Genomic DNA, 20,548 nt, shown 5'->3' with positions numbered 1-20,548 from the left:
TTTCAATTTGCAAGATTCTTGACCTTCAAAGAATGATTAAAAATCCCCTACTTCAGATCTGTAACAACATACTTTTATAATTTTAGAGTGTCTTCATTTTGAAAGCACTCAGTATAAACAATTTTTAAAACTGTGATTTTCTTTGTAGGTATAGTATTAAGTTATGTCTACTCAAGTACTGCAGAACTACAGTGCTTCCCCTAAGGATAGAACGTATTTTAAATGTCTTAAAATGTATCATGAAGACGTATTTTTTAAAAAATCATAATGCATTATAAGCTTATACAGTTTTTAAAATCCTATTTTAAACATAATTTACATGCCATCACTTGTATTTAAATAGATTCTGTCCTTTGGTTCACAAATACAGGCTCCCAAAGAGAAATACTTTAAGACACTTCGCAACAAGTATGTCCAAACCCCTTGGTTTCACAGAAAATTGTAAGTGTTTCAGTGATATTTTAATAAAACAAAACTAGTAATTAGCTCTTATGTGGACAACAGATACAGAATACTGGATACCCCTACAATCAGGTGGACCTCCCATCTTGCTCCAAATAGGGTCCATACAAACATATTTTGTCATATTTTCTTGTGTTTGTTTTTATTGGTAACTCAAACATCAACTAAAAAAAGTAAACCTCAACCTGTGCTGTTTCTAGGGTTCCCTGAAGAGATCTCTCTGTCCCAGACCCTAGTTCCCTCTGACCAAAGCAGCACTCCTACTTCCCTGATACCTACTGCAGTGAATTGGCGGGAATTAATCAGCATTGCCTTGGAGGTTTTCAAAACCTGTTAATAGGACGGGTTAACAGGAGAACCTTGACACCCTGTTAAAAACCCTCCCCGCACACAGAACAATGCCCAAGACACCCTCACTTTCTTTTCCTTCCTGTAGTCGACTTAGGGCCAAAGTCCCATGTCACTGCCAGAAGACCTAATGCTCTTACTCTCTGAGGCATTTTTTGTGCTATAGGCCTGAATGAGATCCATGAATCCCCTGAACAATCTTCTTGAGTTAGGAAGGTAAGAAAGTGTCCCCAGTCCATCCCCAAGACAAGTCAAGGTAGTGAATGGAACATCTGACTCACAACTTATCTATGGAGAGTTAGTGTACAGTAATCTGGGGTGTAAATCTACAGCACACTAGCCTGCCATATACTAACTGGCCTCGCTGCACACTAGCTCTATATATAGACCAGAGGTTTTCAATCTCTGCTCCATGGACCACTGGAGGTTTACAGACTAGGTCTAAGATTTCCAAAGAGGTCCACATCTCCACAAAGAGGTCCACATTTTTTCAAAATTTTTTAGGGATCTGCAAATGAAAAAAGGTGGAAAACCACTGGTCTAGACAAACCCTCAGAGTCAATTCATTCATTTCCCAATTTATCCTGGGCTGGCAGCTGAGTTACACATCTGTGGGGGGTCCTTCCTATGCATGAGTAAATGTAATAAGGCTCTATTAACTGCAATAACTCAGGCCTTTCTTGTTAAAGTTGGCCAATGCTGAGGTTTATAAGAACTGATATCATCCTCCCTTTTAGCTCAATTGACACCATATATGACTTGGGAGTTCTGGCCCTTGTGGCCTTAGAAAGGCTGCAAGTCTCTTCAGAGTCAAATGCTGTGTAGACATACTCCATAAAGGAGTAGAACTCTTTATTTTTAATTTCTTTATATGTCCCATGTTTCTGCTCTACAAATAGATGAGAGTTTGGGTTGGTAGATACTGATGGATTTAGAGAAAGCATCTTTGTTCTTTGGACTCCATTGGAGTCGCAACAAATACATTGTGTGTAGGACCAAAGTCCCTTTGTGTTTTCTTTTGACAGTTCTTCCACCCATCCAACCGACTGTCCTTCAGGTATGGCTATTGTCGTGCTTGTTCCTCTGGCAGAACAGCCTACAGACAGTCCTGTCTACCCTACAGCCACTGTCAGTATGGCCAGCTGGTGCTGGCACACCCAAATTTGCACCCTCCCAGGCACACAGCAGACAACAGACCTAAGTCCTGTTATTTCTGCTACTGATTGTCTGATCTCAGGCTTGAGCCAACAAGTTACTCAATCCATCAGGCATTGGGTGAAGAAGAAAAACTACACCACAGAGGAACAGTGATCACTTTATAGCTTCTGCCAATACTTCTCTGAGACCTCCAAGTGCTCCAAAATAGCCTTCCTGTCCTCAGTCTGCTAGAGGTCTCCTTCAGGGTCTGATACATGGCTTGTGCTCCTTTAGTTAGAAAAGGGACAGATCTAATAGACCAGACTAGACTCACTGTACTACCATAGATTGCTGCTCAATTAGCTAAGTCTGTGTGTACTCTTCTGACTCCAATTTGGAGAGGGAAGGACTGGGATTTACTTTCTGCCTGGGCAGCACATCTAGACTGATAAACATATGTACATAAGAACATAAGAATGGCCATACTGGATCAGACCAAAGGTCCATCAAGCCCAGTATCCTGTCCTCTGACAGTGGCCAATGGTAGGTGCCCCAAAGGGAATGAACAGACAAGTTATCATCAAGTGACCCATGCCCTGTCACCCAATCCCAGCTTCTGGCAAACAGAGGCTAGGGACACCATTCCTGCCCATTCTGGCTAATAGCCATTGATGGACCTATCTTCCGTGTATCTGTCTAGCTCCCTTTTGAACCCTGTTATAGTACTGGCCTTCACAATACCCTCTGGCAAGGAGTGCCAGAGGTTGACAGTGCACTTTGTGAAAAAATACTTCCTTGTGTTTGTTTTAAACTTGCTACCTATTAATTTCATTTGGTGGCCCCTTGTTCTTGTAGAAGCTGCTCCTGAAGCATTTGCAGTTGGACTGCAGTCGGCATGCTGCTGTTTTGAACCTGTTGTGCTTTTATAAACTGCAGCTAGGTTTGCTGCAGTTGTATTTGTTGTTCCATCTTCCTCCTTTGAATCTGAGCCAAAGCTCACTGAAGTCTTTCCACTGACTTTAGATCAGGCCCTTGATGCACAGTGTCCAGAAGTGCCAAACTTAATACAGTGCCACACATAGGATGGTAGAGTTCCTGCCCTGCTCTGAACAGAATCTTCACACACTGTATTTGGTACAAACTTAACCTCTTTTTGAGATATGGGTTTACTGGTAACTCGACTAACCGAAAAACAAACATCCTAATTTTGTTCCCTAAACATGTGACTTTCTTTGCCAATACTACTCCCTCCTAGGATCTATTTCCATCTCTGCAATGAGTCACTCTAACTTCCTTATAACCAGGGTGGAGTTAACAAGCCACACCTGCTACAATGAGACAACAGGAATCAATCAGTATCTCTCTCTCGCTGCAGCATCTCTTTTCAGTACCCAAAAACAGAGTGGGTCAAAAGAAGAATTAGACACCCTTTTACACTTTCATTCATATGCATTTAAAACGTGTCTTATTATCTTATCTGAACCCTCATGAATCTTCAACATTCTTATAAGTATCTAAAAGCTAAATGATATATTCTCATCTTGATTTGCAGAGTAAGATTATCCACTAACAACTTTAAATGACACTTTTGTTCTCCTTGAGGGAGTAAAGAAAGAAAGAAAGACCTTTTCAATATGTGCTCTTTGTGCACGTTTAACATAACAAAAATAATTCACATGCACAAAAAGCGACTAGCAGGAAAAGAAGTTTATCTTTATAAAATGATGTAATAGTAAGAAAATATCTTTATTAAACAAATGGTAAACAATTTAAAGGGCACATTAAGACGAACACAACTTGGGTGAATATTTTTCCCTTGCAATGCTTCGGAAATCAACATGTGGGAGCTGTTAAATGGGTGGAAGGCAAAACAAGCCAGTTCTGCTTAACCTGACTATTTAAGTCACTGAACCTTAAAATATTTACAGTAAGAAACTGGAAATCAGAAACTTTAACCACAAGTAATTATTAGCAGAAATAAACTCTTACTATTTGGAGGATATTGAGACATGAATCTCAATATCACACAATACAAAGCTCAGTCTTGAAGCTCTGGGACCTCATCTTCCTTTCACCCGCCCCACATATCCTAGGCATTGCCGCCATTTTTTTTCAGCCATCACCTGAGAGACAGAAGTTGTCCAGTGGACTTCTACTCCTTCCACCCCACCTATGTTTTTGGAATAAGGGGGAGAACCACCCAATATCTTGAGTCTCTGACGAGCAACAAGATCCCCTCAAATCTACAAATGGAATGAGCTGTCTATGCACCCCCACCAAGCCATTTTGTAGCAACAAAGCAGGAAAGACTCTTCCTGCTAACACTGCACTGTGTGCAGGGCCCTGGGGACTCGAGAGCTGAGTAGAGATTGCAGTGCTGAATAGGCGCTGACAACTGTGTTCCTGATCTGATAAGCTGTGGGAAGACCCACACTGACTTCACGGGGGTTCCATGAGGAACCTGGCCATACAGAACTTGCAGGATCAAAGCCTATTTTGGCTATAATTTCAAGAGGATTTGAACATAACAACTTTGAAACCTAAGAGACTACTTTAACCAATATGCTAAACTGACTTCAGTTAATATCCATCAGAATTTGTGTGTGTTATTCTGGCCATCACAAGGAGTCAATATTGGATACAATAAACACCATATTGAAAATCTCAGAAAAAAATTGAATTTTAAAGATTCAGAAATAAGGGCTATTGATTTAAAATCCAATGTCTTCCTTAGCCCATACAAACATGTACATACATGAAACATTTCATGGAACTCAGTTTCCTTTTTGACTTGTTTCTTCAACAAAAAAGTTAAAAGAATACAAATAATTCTCCTAAATCTTGGCTATGTTTCTCCAAAACAGGAAACTTATGTTTAAATGTTGTCTATATATCAGGTAACAGTGAGTCAGAGGTTAACAAAACAAAACAAAAAGATTTTTCAGTGCTTGGTTTTGTCAAGGCAATACACGGGAGTCCCCTTCAAAGTCACCCACACACAGAAAAACAGCACTAACTTGGCTTCAAATCATTACTGTGAATCAATTACTTCTGATTTTCTTATACTTTTATACGTTCAAAGTCATAAAATAAACTCAATAGCTATGCATATCATTTAATTCCAAATGAAATAACATCAATTAAGCATTATTCTGCTAGAACAATTTATTTACATTTTATGGAAAATATTTGCAGCAAATTAATATTTGTAACATAACAAGTACACTCCACTGTATCTAAAACAACTATTCTGTGTTTTGTTCATTTTTATATGCTAGCAATGTTTTGCAAAATTAACAGAGTTTAAATAAGCAATTAAACAAAGATGTATTATCCCTTCTCTGATCTGTGTTCTGATCATGAAGATTGTAAGCAATATTAGTCTCACACATAGCAAATTACTGCTTGTTAACTACTGTTGCCAACCGTTAGGGTACGTCTGCCTTACTATATCAGTTTGACCCAGCTTCCAGTGCTTAATGGTCCTCTAGGCTAAAAGCGAAAGCTGATCCATCAGGCTTACATTAGCATAGAATAACACTCGATGCTTATTGATGTGCATGCAGTGTAACTACCACCCCCGGCACCCAGCTCAGTCCATTATTTTCATTTTATCTCAAGTCATTTGTATGGTTGTCTACCCCAGTTAAAGCTATGGCAAGACTGGTACTTAAATGAATTTGTGAGAAAGGAGACAAATGCCCCCTGAACTTCAAGCACTTTTCTATCGTGGCTTGCTAACATAAAATATACTAGTACTGTTAAATCCACTTAGCAGGCATATCTAGAATAGCCTTAAGTAGGAAAAAAAATCACTTAGGACTCTATTAGCTAAAAAGAGTGCTGATTTAATGATTTTTTTAGTGTGATTTAAAAAAAAAAAAAACCACTGTTCTGATTTCTGCTCAGAAGCTACTCACAAAAATAAATTTTATACCAGCCACATCTTAGTTGTTTTAAATATTCTTCCTATTTTGTATGAATACTGGATGCCAACATAAACATTCCTAATATTAATACATTTAATTACCTGGTGAAATGTTATATAAGAAGATAACAAAAGAAACCAAATACTAACACAAGTGCAACACACAGTAATCTTAATTGAAAAGCTTTTTAAATTAATCAAATGATGTCACAAAGTTTTCAGTACATAGTAAACTACACAGTTTCCAAAGCATAATCATTGCAACATGCAAGTAATAAATATTCAGGTTCCAAAATATTACCAAAATAGGTGCCAAACATTTCCTAGAGAAAATTTCATCTTTGAGTTTCACTTTTCAGTCCATTATTCCTTGAAGTCATAGTTTAAAATCTGAATGAATTCCAAAAATATACAGATGTCTCTCTTCTAATCATCTAAATGCCTTGGATAACTAAATAACTTTGCTTTTGTATTTGCAGTATCCAAGGCACTTGTACAGTGAGTATAGGAAAGCACAAAGGAATAATGCAGATATTGAGGTTATCATATCTAGTTTTTAAGGTAAAACTGGCAAGTTTTTAAGAGCGGCCACTGTGCATCAATCTATCACTGTATTCTGTTTCTCATGGATGATGTAATATTTATTGAAAATGTGTATCTCTAAGCATGGATTCAAATGTTGTATCATTAAGGCATAATCTTGTTTCTCCTTCTAACTGCGTAAAGGACTTGGCAATTCCTGAAAAACTTCTTGGTTAAATACCAATAATGTAACCAGTTATAAAGCATATGACATTGGTCAGCCAGTTTGAGTGTTAGATTGGCTGAACACACTTTCTCTTTCCCATGAGAAATTCATTTATATCCATATTTGTAAAACACACACATTCCCCAATATCTTTAGGCATAGTTACATCTTTTAAAACATAATTTACCTGGAAATTCATATCACACTGTACTGCCAACAATTAGTAGCAGACAATCCTCACATTAATTACCAGCCACCACAAAACAAATATCTCCCAACCAGACCTTTAAAAAACAGCATAGCTGCTATCCAAAACCTCAGCACAGCAAAAGCCCAGACAAATAATATGTCGTCTCCTGGGGCAGTATCCAACAGACTGCTCTAATGTCACTGGATGTGCACAGAGGCGAGAGTGGAGAAAGGGAAGCAAAAATTTTAAAAACATACATTTAAAAAACATCTGTGGCAGGACAAGGTTGGCCCTGACCCTTTCCACAGTGATCCAGGTTGGGGACTTGGAGAGCTGGCTCCTCATCTCTGCCAGCTGACTAGGTGTACTCTCCTTTCACCCCACACTTCCTTGAGGACCTGTAGTGAAGCTTCTCCTCTTTACAAGCAGGAAGGGGTTCAAAGGAGTACAGGTTCCTTCTCTGGGCCAGCCCGTGCAAGAAGGGGAGCGTTGGTCTTCCGTACACTGTGCTTTGAGTTTGGAACCTGAAACACTGTCTCTATGCCAGCACCTTCATCTCCATGCTCTAGGCTAGGATAAGGACACTGAATGGAGCTTTTCTAACATGGCTGGGGATGAAAGAGTGGGGACAAATATAAACAGTGTTTTATAATGTATTTATAAGGGGTCCTTTGCTTGTCTCTCTCTGATACTCTAAAAAAACATTCATGTAGTGTTAGGACAATTCAAAAAACTGCTCTCCTGAGATTTGTGGTAGTTGGTATTATCCAAACAACTACCGGTAACTAGAGCACTTTATTATTCATGGAACAGAAAAGCAGAAAAACCAGCAACAACAAAATGAATGAGGTAAAAAAATAAACTATATTTAGCCAAATTCATGCTGGGCCTAACCATTTTAGAGAAGGTTTTTATGTATAGATTAGATTTCCCTCAGTTCAGGATTCCCTTTTAAATTCTTTTGTAAATTCATTTGTACAATATTTTGTGAATAAACACTTTCCTCTGGTAACAGTAATAATATTTGCTTCTGAAGGTGCTATTGTCACAAAATAATTTTACTGTATTACTTTGCCATGAACCGCATATACTTTAATCACTTTCCTAATAAATAGAGCACTGCTTTATTTTACTGTTGTGGAATAGCAGCCAGCCATGCTTTATTCCACCAACCAGAAGAGCCATGTCAAGCAATAGTTAGGATCCTATGCACTGAACTGATAGAAGCTCATTAATGATCTGGAGGATGGTGTGGAGTGCACCCTCAGCAAGTTTGCAGATGACACTAAACTGGGAGGAGTGGTAGATACGCTGGAAGATAGGGATAGGATACAGAGGGACCTAGACAAATTAGAGGATTGGGCCAAAAGAAATCTGATGAGGTTCAACAAGGACAAGTGCAGAGTCCTGCACTTAGGACAGAAGAATCCCATGCACCGCTACAGACTAGGGACCGAATGGCTAGGCAGCTGTTCTGCAGAAAAGGACCTAGGGGTTATAGTGGACGAGAAGCTGGATATGAGTCAACAGTGTGCCTAGAAGGCTAACGGCATTTTGGGCTGTATAAGTAGGGGCACTGCCAGCAGATGGAGGGACGTGATCGTTCCCCTCTATTCGACATTGGTGAGGCCTCATCTGGAGTAGTGTGTCCAGTTTTGGGCCCCACACTACAAGAAAGATGTGGAAAAATTGGAAAGCATCCAGCGGAGGGCAACAAAAATGATTAGGGGATTGGAACACATGACTTATGAGGAGAGGCTGAGGGAACTGGGATCATTTAGTGTGCAGAAGAGAAGAACAAGGGGGGATTTGATAGCTGCTTTCAACTACCTGAAAGGGGGGTCCAAAGAGGATGGATCTAGACTGTTCTCAGTGGTAGCAGATGACAGAACAAGGAGTAATGGTCTCAAGTTCCAGTGGTGCAGGTTTAGGTTGGATATTACAAAAAACTCTTTCATTAGGAGGGTGGTGAAGCACTGGAATGCATTACCTAGGGAGGTGGTGGAATCTCCTTCTTTTGAGGTTTTTAAGGTTAGGCTTGACAAAGCCCTGGCTGGGATGATTTAGTTGGGGATTGGTCCTGCTTTGAGCAGGGGGTTGGACTAGATGACCTCCTGAGGTCCCTTCCAACCCTGATATTCTAGGATTCTAAGCTCAGCATGCTGTGGGGTAGAGTGACACTCTGGCTAGTTGAGCTATCAAATGGTGTTGGTATTTGAGAGAGAGTTATGTGCCCATCATCACTGGGATTTGTGTTATGATTACAGTGGATGCTGAAAAGAATGATTGAGAACCTGTTTCACAAGAGCAGACATAACTGGAGACTGAGTTGTATGAACATCAGTCCCCAACAATGTAGGCTCTACTTGGAAATAGACAGTTAAGAGGAGGAAATACATTGTGAAAATAATGCTTAAACTTCTGAAAATTTGATACGGAGAAGCCTCTAATAAAATATATTTTTACTAACCTAATTCATTTATGGGTGGTTGGGGGGAGGGGCGGGTTTTTGTTTTTTTAAAATCACACCTCACCCAGCATTAAGTTGGCCCAATTCCACACAGTCATTTGAGATCAAACTCCCACTCAGCCCTCCAAACCCAAAGATGGAGCCCATCTAGATGCTGATGTTCGGGAGGTCATTAAATAAAAGGTGTACATACTAGGGAGGAGTACAGTATTCACTTGTTAAGTTCCTCTGCTCCCAAACTCCAATCTCCAACAGGGACTTCACATTACCACATCTCCTCCAGCCAGGAGAGCTGAAGCGAACTCCATTCAGATAATGTTTAATGCCCATATGGCCATGAGATGTTGCTGCTCAGCCCATGAAATTCACAGTTTTCCTACTTCATGAGCTGACGACATCACCTCTGCCTCTATTTTAGCCCTTTGTTGGCTTTGGAAGTAATAAACCAAGGCTACAATTCAGCAAAGCATTTAAGAAGTTGGTTAATTTTAAGTATGTGGGACTTAAGCACACGTTTAAATATTTTGCTGAATCAGGGTCTTAGTGTGGTATTTGAACCCAGATCTTTCACTTGGTGGCCTCTCGGGGTACATCTACATTGGAACTGGGAGGTGTGATTACCAGCTCGCATAGACTTGCCTGTAGTAACGCTGCTGATCCTAGCACCTAAAAATAGCAGCATGTCTGCAGCAGCATGGTCAGCTGCTCAGGCTAGCTGCCCCAAGCTCAATCCCATCCAACTCCCTGGGCAAATACTCAGGCAGCTAGCTGTGGCTGACACACTGCTATTTCTAGGACTAGCTCAAGCACAGCTAGCATGAGTAAGTCTATGCAAGCTTAGGTGACATCCAAATTAGGGCTGTCAAGCAATTAAAAAAATTAATCGCGATTAATCGCACGTTAAACAATAATAGAATACCATTTATTTCAATATTTTTGGATGTTTTCTACATTTTCAAATATACTTATTTCAATTACAACACAGAATACAAAGTGTACAGTGCTCACTTTATATTTTTATTACAAATGTTTACACTGTAAAAAAACAAAAGAAATAGTATTTTTCAATTCACCTAATACAAGTACTTTAGTGCAATCTCTTTATAATGAAAGTTGAACTTACAAATATAGAATTATGTATAAAAAAACTTTATTCAAAAATAAAACAATGTAAACTTTTAGAGCCTGCAAGTCCACTCAGTCCTACTTCTTGTTCACCCAATCGCTCAGACAAACAAGTTTGTTTACATTTGCAGGCGATAATGCTGCCTGCTTCTTGTTTACAATGTCACCTGAAAACAAGAACAGGCTTCTCATGGCACTGTTGTAGCTGGCGTTGCAAGATATTTAGTGCCAGATGCGCTAAAGATTCATATCTTTCTCAGGAGACTGGACAAGATGACCTCTCGAGGTCCCTGCTAATTCATGATTCTATATGTCCCTTCATGCTTCAACCACCATTCCAGAAGACATGTGTCCATGATGATGATGGGTTGATAACAATCCAAAGCTTGATAACAATCCAAAGCAGTGGGGACCGACGTGTGTTCATTTTCATTATCTGAGTCAGATGACACTAGCAGAAGGTTGATTTTCTTTTTTGGTGGTTCGGGTTCTGTAGTTTACACGTTGGAGTGTTGCTCTTTTAAGACTTCTGAAAGCATGCTCCATACCTCATCCTGCTTAGATTTTAGAATGCACTTTCAGATTCTTAAACCTTGGGTCAAGTGCTGTAACTATCTTTAGAAATCTCACATTGGTACCTGCTTTGCGTTTTGTCAAATCTACAGTGAAAGTGTTCTTAAAATTAACAACATGTGCTGGGTCATCATCTGAGACTGCTATAACACGAAATACATAGCAGAATGCGGGTAAAACAGAGCAGTGGACATACAATTTTCCTCCAAGGAGTTCAGTCACAAATTTAATTAACACATTTTTTTAATGAGTGTCATCAGCATGGAAGCATGTCCTCTGGAATGGTGGCTGAAGCATGAAGGGGCATACAAATGTTTTAGCATATCTGGCACATAAATACCTTGCAATGCCAGCTACAAAAGTGCCATGCAAATGCCTGTTCTCACTTTCTGGTGACATTGTAAATAAGAGGGCAGCACTATCTCCTGTAAATGTAAACAACCTTGTTTGTCTAAGGGTATGTCTACACTATGAAATTAGGTCGAATTTATAGAAGTCGGGTTTGGAGAAAGCGTTTTTATACAGTCGATTGTGTGTGTCCCCACACAAATGTTCTAAGTGCATGTAGTCAGCGGAGTTTGTCCACAGTACCGAGGCAACCGTCAACTTCCGGAGCATTGCACTGTGGGTAGCTATCCCACAGTTCCCACAGTCTCTGCCGCCCATTTGGATTCTGGGTAGAAATCCCAGTGCCTGATGGGCCTGATGGGGCTAAAACATTGTCGCGGGTGGTTCTGGGTACATATCGTCAGGCCCCCATCCCATCCATGAAAGCAAGGGCAGACAATCGTTTTGCGCCTGTTTTCTTGAGTTACCTGTGCAGACGCCATACCACGGCAACCATGAAGCCAGCTCAACTAACCGTCACAGTATGTCTCCTGGGTGTGGCAGACGTGATACTGCATTGCTACACAGCAGCAGTTTATTGCCCTTTGGCAGCAGACAGTGCAGCATGACTGGTAGCCGTCGTCGACGTAGTCCTGGGTGCTCTTTTAACCGGGTGCCTGGGAAAACATGGGAGTGACTCAGCCAGGTGATTTCCCTTGTTTCATCTCATGGCGACTGAGTCCTACCGGCAGTGCACTGTCTTTTAACCTGCAACTAGCAAAAGACGATGGCCAGTAGTCATAATGCACCGTCTTCTGCCGAGCACCCAGGAGATGACGATGGCTAGCGGTCGTATTGCACAGTCTGCTGCCAGCAAGATGTATAAAGATAGATGAAGTGGCTCAAAACAAGAAATAGACCAGATTTGTTTTGTACTCATTTGCTCCTCCCTCCCTCCCTCTGTGAAATCAACGGCCTGCTAAACCCAGTTTTGAGTTCTATCCTTGAGGTTTGGAGTTCTATCCTTGAGGGGGCCATTCAGTTTCTCGCAAAGCCACCCCCTTTGTTGATTTTAATTCCCTGTAAGCCAACCCTGTAAGCCATGTTGTCAGTCGCCCCTCTCTCCGTCAGGGCAACAGCAGACAGTCGTTCCGCGCCTTTTTTCTGTGCAGATGCCATACCACGGCAAGCATGGAGCCCGCTCAGATCACTTTGGCAATTAGGAGCACATTAAACACCACATACATTATCCAGCATATGCAGCATCAGAACCTGGCAAAGCGAAACCGGGCAAGTAGGCAACGTCAGCTTGGTGATGAGAGTGATGAGGACATGGACACAGACTTCTCTCAAAGCGAAACCGGGCAAGTAGGCAACGTCAGCTTGGTGATGAGAGTGATGAGGACATGGACACAGACTTCTCTCAAAGCACGTGCCCTGCCAATGCATGCATCATGGTGCTAATGGGGCAGGTTCATGCGGTAGAACGCCGATTCTGGGCTCGGGAAACAAGCACAGACTGGTGGGACTGCATAGTGTTGCAGGTCTGGGACGATTCCCAGTGGCTGCAAAACTTTCACATGCGTAAGGGCACTTTCATGGAACTTTGTGACTTGCTTTCCCCTGCCCTGAAGCGCATGAATACCAAGATGAGAGCAGCCCTCACAGTTGAGAAGCAAGTGGTGATAGCCCTGTGGAAGCTTGCAACGCCAGACAGCTACTGGTCAGTCGGGAATCAATTTGGAGTGGGCAAATCTACTGTGGGGGCTGCTGTGATGCAAGTAGCCAACGCAATCAAAGTTCTGCTGATATTAAGGGTAGTGACCCTGGGAAATGTGCAGGCGATAGTGGATGGCTTTGCTGCAACGGGATTCCCTAACTGTGGTGGGGCCATAGACGGAACCCATATCCCTATCTTGGCACCTGAGCACCAAGCTGATGAGTACATAAACCGCAAGGGGTACTTTTCAATAGTGCAGCAAGCACTGGTGGATCACAAAGGGACGTTTCACCAACATCAACGTGGTGGAATTCCTCAAGGGCTTCTTTTCCATGGGTCCAGATGATGAAGATGTCATCAATATAGCGCAAGTAGAGTAGGGGCGTTAGGGGACGAGAGCTGAGGAAGCGTTGTTCTACGTCAGCCATAAAAATGTTGGCATACTGTGGGGCCATGCGGGTACCCATAGCTGTGCCGCTGATTTGAAGGTATACATTGTCCCCATATGTAAAATAGTTATGGGTAAGGACAAAGTCACAAAGTTCAGCCACCAGGTTAGCCTTGACATTGTCGGGGATAGTGTTCTTGACAGCTTGTAGTCCATCTTTGTGTGGAATGTTGGTGGAGAGGGCTTCTACATCCATAGTGGCCAGGATGGTGTTACCAGGAAGATCACCGATGGATTGTAGTTTCCTCAGGAAGTCAGTGGTGTCTCGAAGGTAGCTGGGAGTGCTGGTAGCGTAGGGCCTGAGGAGGGAGTCTACATAGCCAGACAATCCTGCTGTCAGGGTGCCAATGCCTGAGATGATGGGGCGCCCAGGATTTCCAGGTTTATGGATCTTGGATAGTAGATAGAATATCCCAGGTCGGGGCTCCAGGGGTGTGTCTGTGTGGATTTGATCTTGTGCTTTTTCAGGGAGTTTCTTGAGCAAATGCTGTAGTTTCTTTTGGTAATTCTCAATGGGATCAGAGGGTAATGGCTTGCAGAAAGTGGTGTTGGAGAGCTGCCGAGCAGCCTCTTGTTCATATTCCAACCTATTCATGATGACAACAGCACCTCCTTTGTCAGCCTTTTTGATTATGATGTCAGAGTTGTTTCTGAGGCTGTGGATGGCATTGTCTTCCTCAGCGAAACCAATATTCCCACTGTTATTACTGCTTGCTGTGCTCTCCACAATATCTGTGAGAGTAAGGGGGAGACGTTTATGGCGGGGTGGGAGGTTGAGGCAAATCGCCTGGCTGTGGTTACGCACAGCCAGACACCAGGGCTGTTAGAAGCGCACAGGAGGGCGCAGTGTGCATCAGAGAAGCTTTGAAAACCAGTTTCATGACGGGCCAGGGAACGGTGTGAAAGTTCTGTTTGTTTCTCCTTGATGAAACCCCCCGCCCTTTGGTTCACTCTACTTCCCTGTAAGCTAACCACCCTCCCCTCCTCCCTTCGATCACCACTTGCAGAGGCAATAAAGTCATTGTTGCTTCACATTCATGCATTCTTTATTAATTCATCACACAAATAGGAGGATAATTACCAAGGTAGCCTGGGAGGGGTGATGGAGGAGAGAAGGACAAGGACACACAGCACTTTAGACGTTTAAAACTTTAAAATTTATTGAATGCCAGCCTTCTGTTGCTTGGGCAATCCTCTGGGGTGGAGTTGCTGGGTGGCCAGAGGCCTGCCCCCCCCGCCCCCCCGCGTTCTTGGGTGTTTGGGTGAGGAGGCTGTGGAACTTGGGGAGGAGGGCAGTTGGTTACACAGGGGCTGTAGCAGCAGTCTGTACTCCTGCTGCCTTTCCTGCAGCTCAACCATACGCTGAAGCATATTAGTTTGATCCTTCAGCAGCTTCAGCATTGAATCCTGCCTCCTCTCATCACGCTGCTGCCACCTTTCAGCTTCAGCCCTCTCTTCAGCCCGCCACTTACTCACTTCAAGCCCACCACCTCTCCTCCCGGTCATTTTGTGCTTTCCTGCACTCTGACATTGTCTGCCTCCATGCATTCGTCTGTGCTCTGTCAGTGTGGGAGGACAGCATGAGCTCAGAGAACATTTCATTGTGAGTGCATTTTTTTCGCCTTCTAATCTTCGCTAGCCTCTGGGAAGGAGAAGATCCTGTGATTCTTGAAACACATGCAGCTGGTGGAGAAAAAAAAAAGGGACAGTGGTATTTAAAAAGACACATTTTATAAAACAGTGGCTACACTCTTTCAGGGTAAACCTTGCTGTTAACATTACATACATAGCACATGTGCTTTCGTTACAAGGTCACATTTTGCCTCCCCCCACCGCGTGGCTAGCCCCTCCACCCTCTCCCCACCCTGTGGCTAACAGCGGGGAACATTTCTGTTCAGCCACAGGCAAACAGCCCAGCAGGAACGGGCACCTCTGAATGTCCGCTTAAGAAAAGCGCCCTATTTAAACCAGGTGACCATGAATGATATCACTCTCCTGAGGATAACACAGAGAGATAAAGAACGGATGTTGTTTGAATGTCAGCAAACATACACTGCAATGCTTTGTTCTACAATGATTCCCGAGTATGTGCTACTGGCCTGGAGTGGTAAAGTGTCCTACCATGGTGGATGGAATAAGGCTGCCCTCTCCAGAAACCTTTTGCAAAGGCTTTGGGAGTACATCCAGGAGAGCTGCGAATGCCAGGGCAAATTAATCATTAAACATGCTTGCTTTTAAACCATGTATAGTATTTTAAAAGGTACACTCACCGGAGGTCCCTTCTCCGCCTGGCGGGTCTGGGAGGCAGCCTTGCGTGGGTTCAGGGGGTACTGGCTCCAAGTCCAAGGTGAGAAACAGGCTGTCAGGAAAACCGGTTTCTCCACTTGCTTGCTGTGAGTTATCTACAACCTCCTCCTCATCATCATCTTCCTCGTCCCCAAAACCTGCTTCCGTGTTGCCTCCACCTTCATTGAAGGAGTCAAACAACACGGCTGGGGTAGTAGTGGCTGAACCCCCTAAAATGGCATGCAGCTCATCATAGAAGTGGCATGTTTGGGGCTCTGACCCGGAGTGGCCGTTCGCCTCTCTGGTTTTCTGGTAGGCTTGCCTCAGCTCCTTAAGTTTCATGCGGCACTGCTTCAGGTCCTTGTTATGGCCTCTGTCCTTCATGCCCTGGGAGGTTTTGACAAAGGTTTTGGCATTTCAAAAATTGGAACATAGTTCTGATAGCACGGATTCCTCTCCCCATACAGCAATCAGATCCCGTACCTCCCGTTCAGTCCATGCTGGAGCTCTTCTGAGATTCTGGGACACCATCATGGTCACCTCTGCTGATGAGCTCTGCATAGTCACCTGCAGCTTGCTGTGCTGGCCAAACAGGAAATTGAAATTCAAATGTTTGCGGGCCTTTTCCTGTCTACCTGGTCAGTGCATCTGAGTTGAGAGTGCTGTCCAGAGCGGTCACAATGGAGCACTCTGGGATAGCTCCTGGAGGCCAATACCGTCTAATTGCGGCCACAGTACCCCAAATTCGACCCAGCAAGGCCGATTTCAGCGCTAATCCCCTTGTCGGGGGTGGAGTAAGGAAATCTATTTTAAGAGCCCTTTAAGTAGGAAAAAAGGGCTTCGTCGTGTGGACGGGTGCAGGTTTAAATCGATTTAATGCTGCTAAATTCGATCTCAACGCCTAGTGTAGATCAGGGCTTAGCAATTGGCTGAACAAGAAGTAGGACTGAGTGGATTTGTAGGCTTTGTAGTTTTACGTTGTTTTGTTTTTGAGTGCAGTTATATAACAAAAAAAATCTAGATTTGTAAATTGCACTTTCACCACAAAGAGATAGCATTATGGACTTGTATGAGGTGAAATGAAAAATACTATTTCTTTTGTTTATCATTTTTACAGTGCAATTATTTATCAAAAATAATATACACTTTTATTTCAATTGCAACACAGAATAGAATATATATGAAAATGTAGAAAAACATCCATAATATTTAATACATTTTAATTGGTTGTCTATTGTTTAACAGTGCAATTAAAACTGTGATTAATCACAATTAATTTTTAAATTGCGATTAATTTTTTTAAGTTATTTGCATGAGTTAACAGCGATTAATTGACAGCCCTAGTCTAAATACGTCACACTTCCCAGCTCAAGTAATGACATACCTTCAGTTTTCAATTATACTGAATGGGGAAGCATCAGCTCTCCAAACTACTTTAAAAAAATCTTTAATGACAGACCAAGGAAATTTATTATCCAGTACAAGGAAGGTTTATAGAGGTAAAACATTAATTTTAAAAAAATTAAAAGAAAAATTGTGTCCCATGTTATCTGAATTGCAGATCAGGCTTCTCTATCCCCCAAATTTTCTGCCAGCTGTCACAGATTTATGGTTTGTAAGAAGTTTAAGTGTATATGCTGTGTCTGCTATGTGTGTATGTGTATATATATATTTCTTGTTTGCAATAGATGTCAAGCTGACAGCCCTAGAGACTGAGGTTCTCTGTTTATTCACTGAACAGGTCCAGCATGATTAGGAGCAATGTACGTTGCTTGTCCCACACTAACCAACTTCAGTCCTGACATCAAAGAACCTCTGTTAGAGAGAAGTTCATTCAGTTGTCTGTTTAAGGCTGATCAAATCTTCCAATCTTTTCTATGGAGAGGGTAAAATGAGTAAAACACCTCCTCAAACGGTCATCAGTCCTGCTGCTTACCCTGGCACTGCCACTTACCTGCTTCCTCCCGCACATTCTTCCACCCCCTGCAAGGGTCACACCCCACTTTTTTGGCAAAACTGTCCAATTTGGCATTTGGCATTTGTCCCGTTTGCTCTTGCCAACTGATAATCAGGTTCATGGCTTAAAAAACGGGACATATGGTCACCCTAAGTATCATCCCTGCTCCACATCCCATGTGGCCTATTCTATGCATCCACAGCTGTGGGTTTTCTAAATACATGGCTGGGACGGGAGGAGAAAGAAACTGTGTGGTTTTATTCACTTAAAAAACTTCAGGCAAATACCTCAAGCAAGCAGAGCTTTCCACTTAATTTTAGTCCTTTTGAGGCTTTTGACTAGGGAGGTTGCAATTTGGCTCTCAGTCCTTGGACTCTCTATTGTGACTGTCAACAAAGATGCCAATTAGTACAAATCATGGTGTTCTGCAAAATGCAGCACCTAATCCAATGGAAACTAATTACAGACATATGCTGAACCTTCTTTCCCAGGTGATATCAGGGTTGCACCATGGTATAGGGTCAGGCAGATTTTCCATATTCATAAACATTTGAAGGAGAAAAGGAATGTGATCTCTAGTGTTCAAAAGAGATAGAGTCCAGGGCGGAAAATTATCAGATTTATTTTTTGCCTCTATCTCATTACCAAGCAGCCTTCCTCTGATTCACTCAAATTGCGCACACACATACATGTAAAATTCAAGTTAGAATCTTCTGAAACACAAGAAATGGCAAAGCATTTCAGAATAAAGAAGAGAGAGAGAGACTACCTAATGTTTATTGGAAATTCTGTAGTAGGATACTTTAAGTTGCAAATCTATTAAATTATGCACACCTACAACTCTCATTATGGTGCAGCTCCATGGTATTCACTCTCTTCCCCACAATTTAATGGACACTGCTAAATCCGAACTCAGCAGGGCTGGCGTTCTGGTTGCAGGTGCATCCCAAGCAAAAAGCAGGACAGCATTCATCTTCAAATCTGAGGGGATTTTCTAATGGAAAAATTACACTGACCTAGCTAACTGTCTTCTGCAGGTTCTCGCTGCAAAGTAAACACTCCTCTGTGGAGTGAGTGGGGACAGCTGTTTGTGAAGGCCGCCACAGCACAACTCTGGAAGCAGTTATGTCAGCATGTATATTGTGCATCCGGACCTCAATATGACTTCCCTTTCTCTGCACAAGTGTTCCAAGATCTTTGGGATAGGAACAATTTTGCTAGGCCTCACCACTTGCTCATTCTAATGGGAGAGGGCACATGCTGCTGCCTGGAATCTACAAGTAACGCCGTGAATTGAAACTCAGTGTGTTTCCTGTCTCCCATGCACTCAAGTCAAATAAAGGATGATTTAGCACTAAGGCGATTTATCCCCTACACCCTTGCCTCATATATTTGCTTCAACACAAAGCACTAATGGACAGGAAGCAGAAACGTCAGAAACACATACTCCACTTCTCTACAGTCACTCAGTAACAGCAATATAGGCAGATACATTATATAAACAACCTTATTAAAACCAAGTAGCATTCAAAACAGCAGACCTAACTACAAAAAGACAATACATTGCCTATATTCCAGGAGATGGGAGGCAGGCACCATGGGGGAAGCAGGAAGACAGCAAACCAGGGTTATTGGGTTATGGGGCATAGCAAGAAAGTTTACACTAAAGCAAAGAGAGATTTGGGAAAGTGATTACTCAAGGTGGGTAGAATGTACTATGGGCAGCAGGAAGGAAGAGAGAAAGCAGGACATTACAGAGATGTAAGAGTTGGGGACAGACATTACTGGAGGAGAGTGGAAAAGACATCAGTTGGCATAATGTGGTGAGTGAGATGAACGTCATCAGGGAAAAAAGTAGTGTAAAAGTTAGGAATTACTTGAAGTAGTAACAGGGGGCTCTGAGATATCAAAGACTGGGTGATGGAAGTACGAAAATGAGATGAGTCTGGGCAGAATTTTATAGATTCATAGATTTTTAAGGCCAGAAAGAACCATTGTGATCCTGTAGCCTGACCTCCTGAATAACACAGGCTATGAAATTTCACCCAGAAAAACGTGGAATGGAGAAAATTATTCTTCTCTGCTGTGTTTGCAAAGGATAGGAACATGACACTGAGGGAGGAGAGGAACTTGGATGTGGAGCTAAGGAAATATGGCTTATGGGTATGGGGAGGAGCTGGTGATCAGAATGGTGGGACTGATGAAGCTAAGCAGGAAGTTGAGGAGGTGTCCATGCCTGGGACTGCTGGCTAGGGGAGGAAGTTGCCAAGCAATACAGGAAGTACTGCTATGAAACACACCACAGAATTATTAGTCAGCACTTAACAGCCTACCCTCAAGGGAGGTGGAAGGTGGTAGGTAGTCACAGGGAGGAGGTGACCCCACCATCTTCTCACCTGTATGAAACTGTCCCTCATCCTGCCCGTAGGGCCTCCCTACTGCTGGTCTTTAGAGCTGCCAATAGGATTCTTTTCCCCTCATCTCAACAGGGGAGGGGCCAGACTGAGGCTGATTTTCTCTCAATGGTAGGGAGTGGATGGAAAACATTCTTCTTCCAATTGCCCACAAAAGCCACAAAGACCAGGAGTTGGCCAGTCCAGATTAGTATTTTCCACTTACCTCCCCAAAGCAGAGGGACACTGCACAAGAAGAAAGATGCCAAGACATCTCAGTGCTCCCCGTTCCACTGGGTTGAACAGGAGCACAGTGTTTACTTAATGCTCTCCCTACAAGCTGCCAAAAGAAGACCTAAGCAGGCATCACCTCCTGTTCACACAGGCAAAGTGAGGGGCCAGAACCTTATTCACTGTCCAATCCAAGAGCCAACTC

The 20,548-nt window shown here is 42.6% G+C and overlaps 2 protein-coding genes across 2 annotated transcripts in view; both read right to left on the bottom strand.

Annotated features, from left to right (window-relative positions):
• Positions 1 to 20,548, bottom strand: part of CAMKMT (calmodulin-lysine N-methyltransferase) — a 336,083-nt gene that overhangs the window by 204,736 nt on the left and 110,799 nt on the right. The window lies entirely within an intron of this gene.
• On the bottom strand, positions 14,866 to 16,215 carry LOC142071450 (uncharacterized). The gene is made up of 2 exons (XM_075126209.1): positions 15,747 to 16,215; positions 14,866 to 15,159 (listed from the first exon to the last, which is right to left on the bottom strand). The coding sequence occupies exons 1-2, from the start codon at positions 16,144 to 16,146 to the stop codon at positions 14,954 to 14,956; spliced, it is 606 nt and encodes a 201-aa protein (XP_074982310.1). The 5' UTR covers positions 16,147 to 16,215; the 3' UTR covers positions 14,866 to 14,953.

The sequence above is a fragment of the Caretta caretta genome, chromosome 3 (assembly GCF_965140235.1).
Source record: "Caretta caretta isolate rCarCar2 chromosome 3, rCarCar1.hap1, whole genome shotgun sequence".
Taxonomy (NCBI): domain Eukaryota; kingdom Metazoa; phylum Chordata; order Testudines; family Cheloniidae; genus Caretta; species Caretta caretta.
The sequence above is the reverse complement of the archived record's forward strand: the minus strand, read 5'-3'. Positions and strand labels throughout refer to the sequence as shown.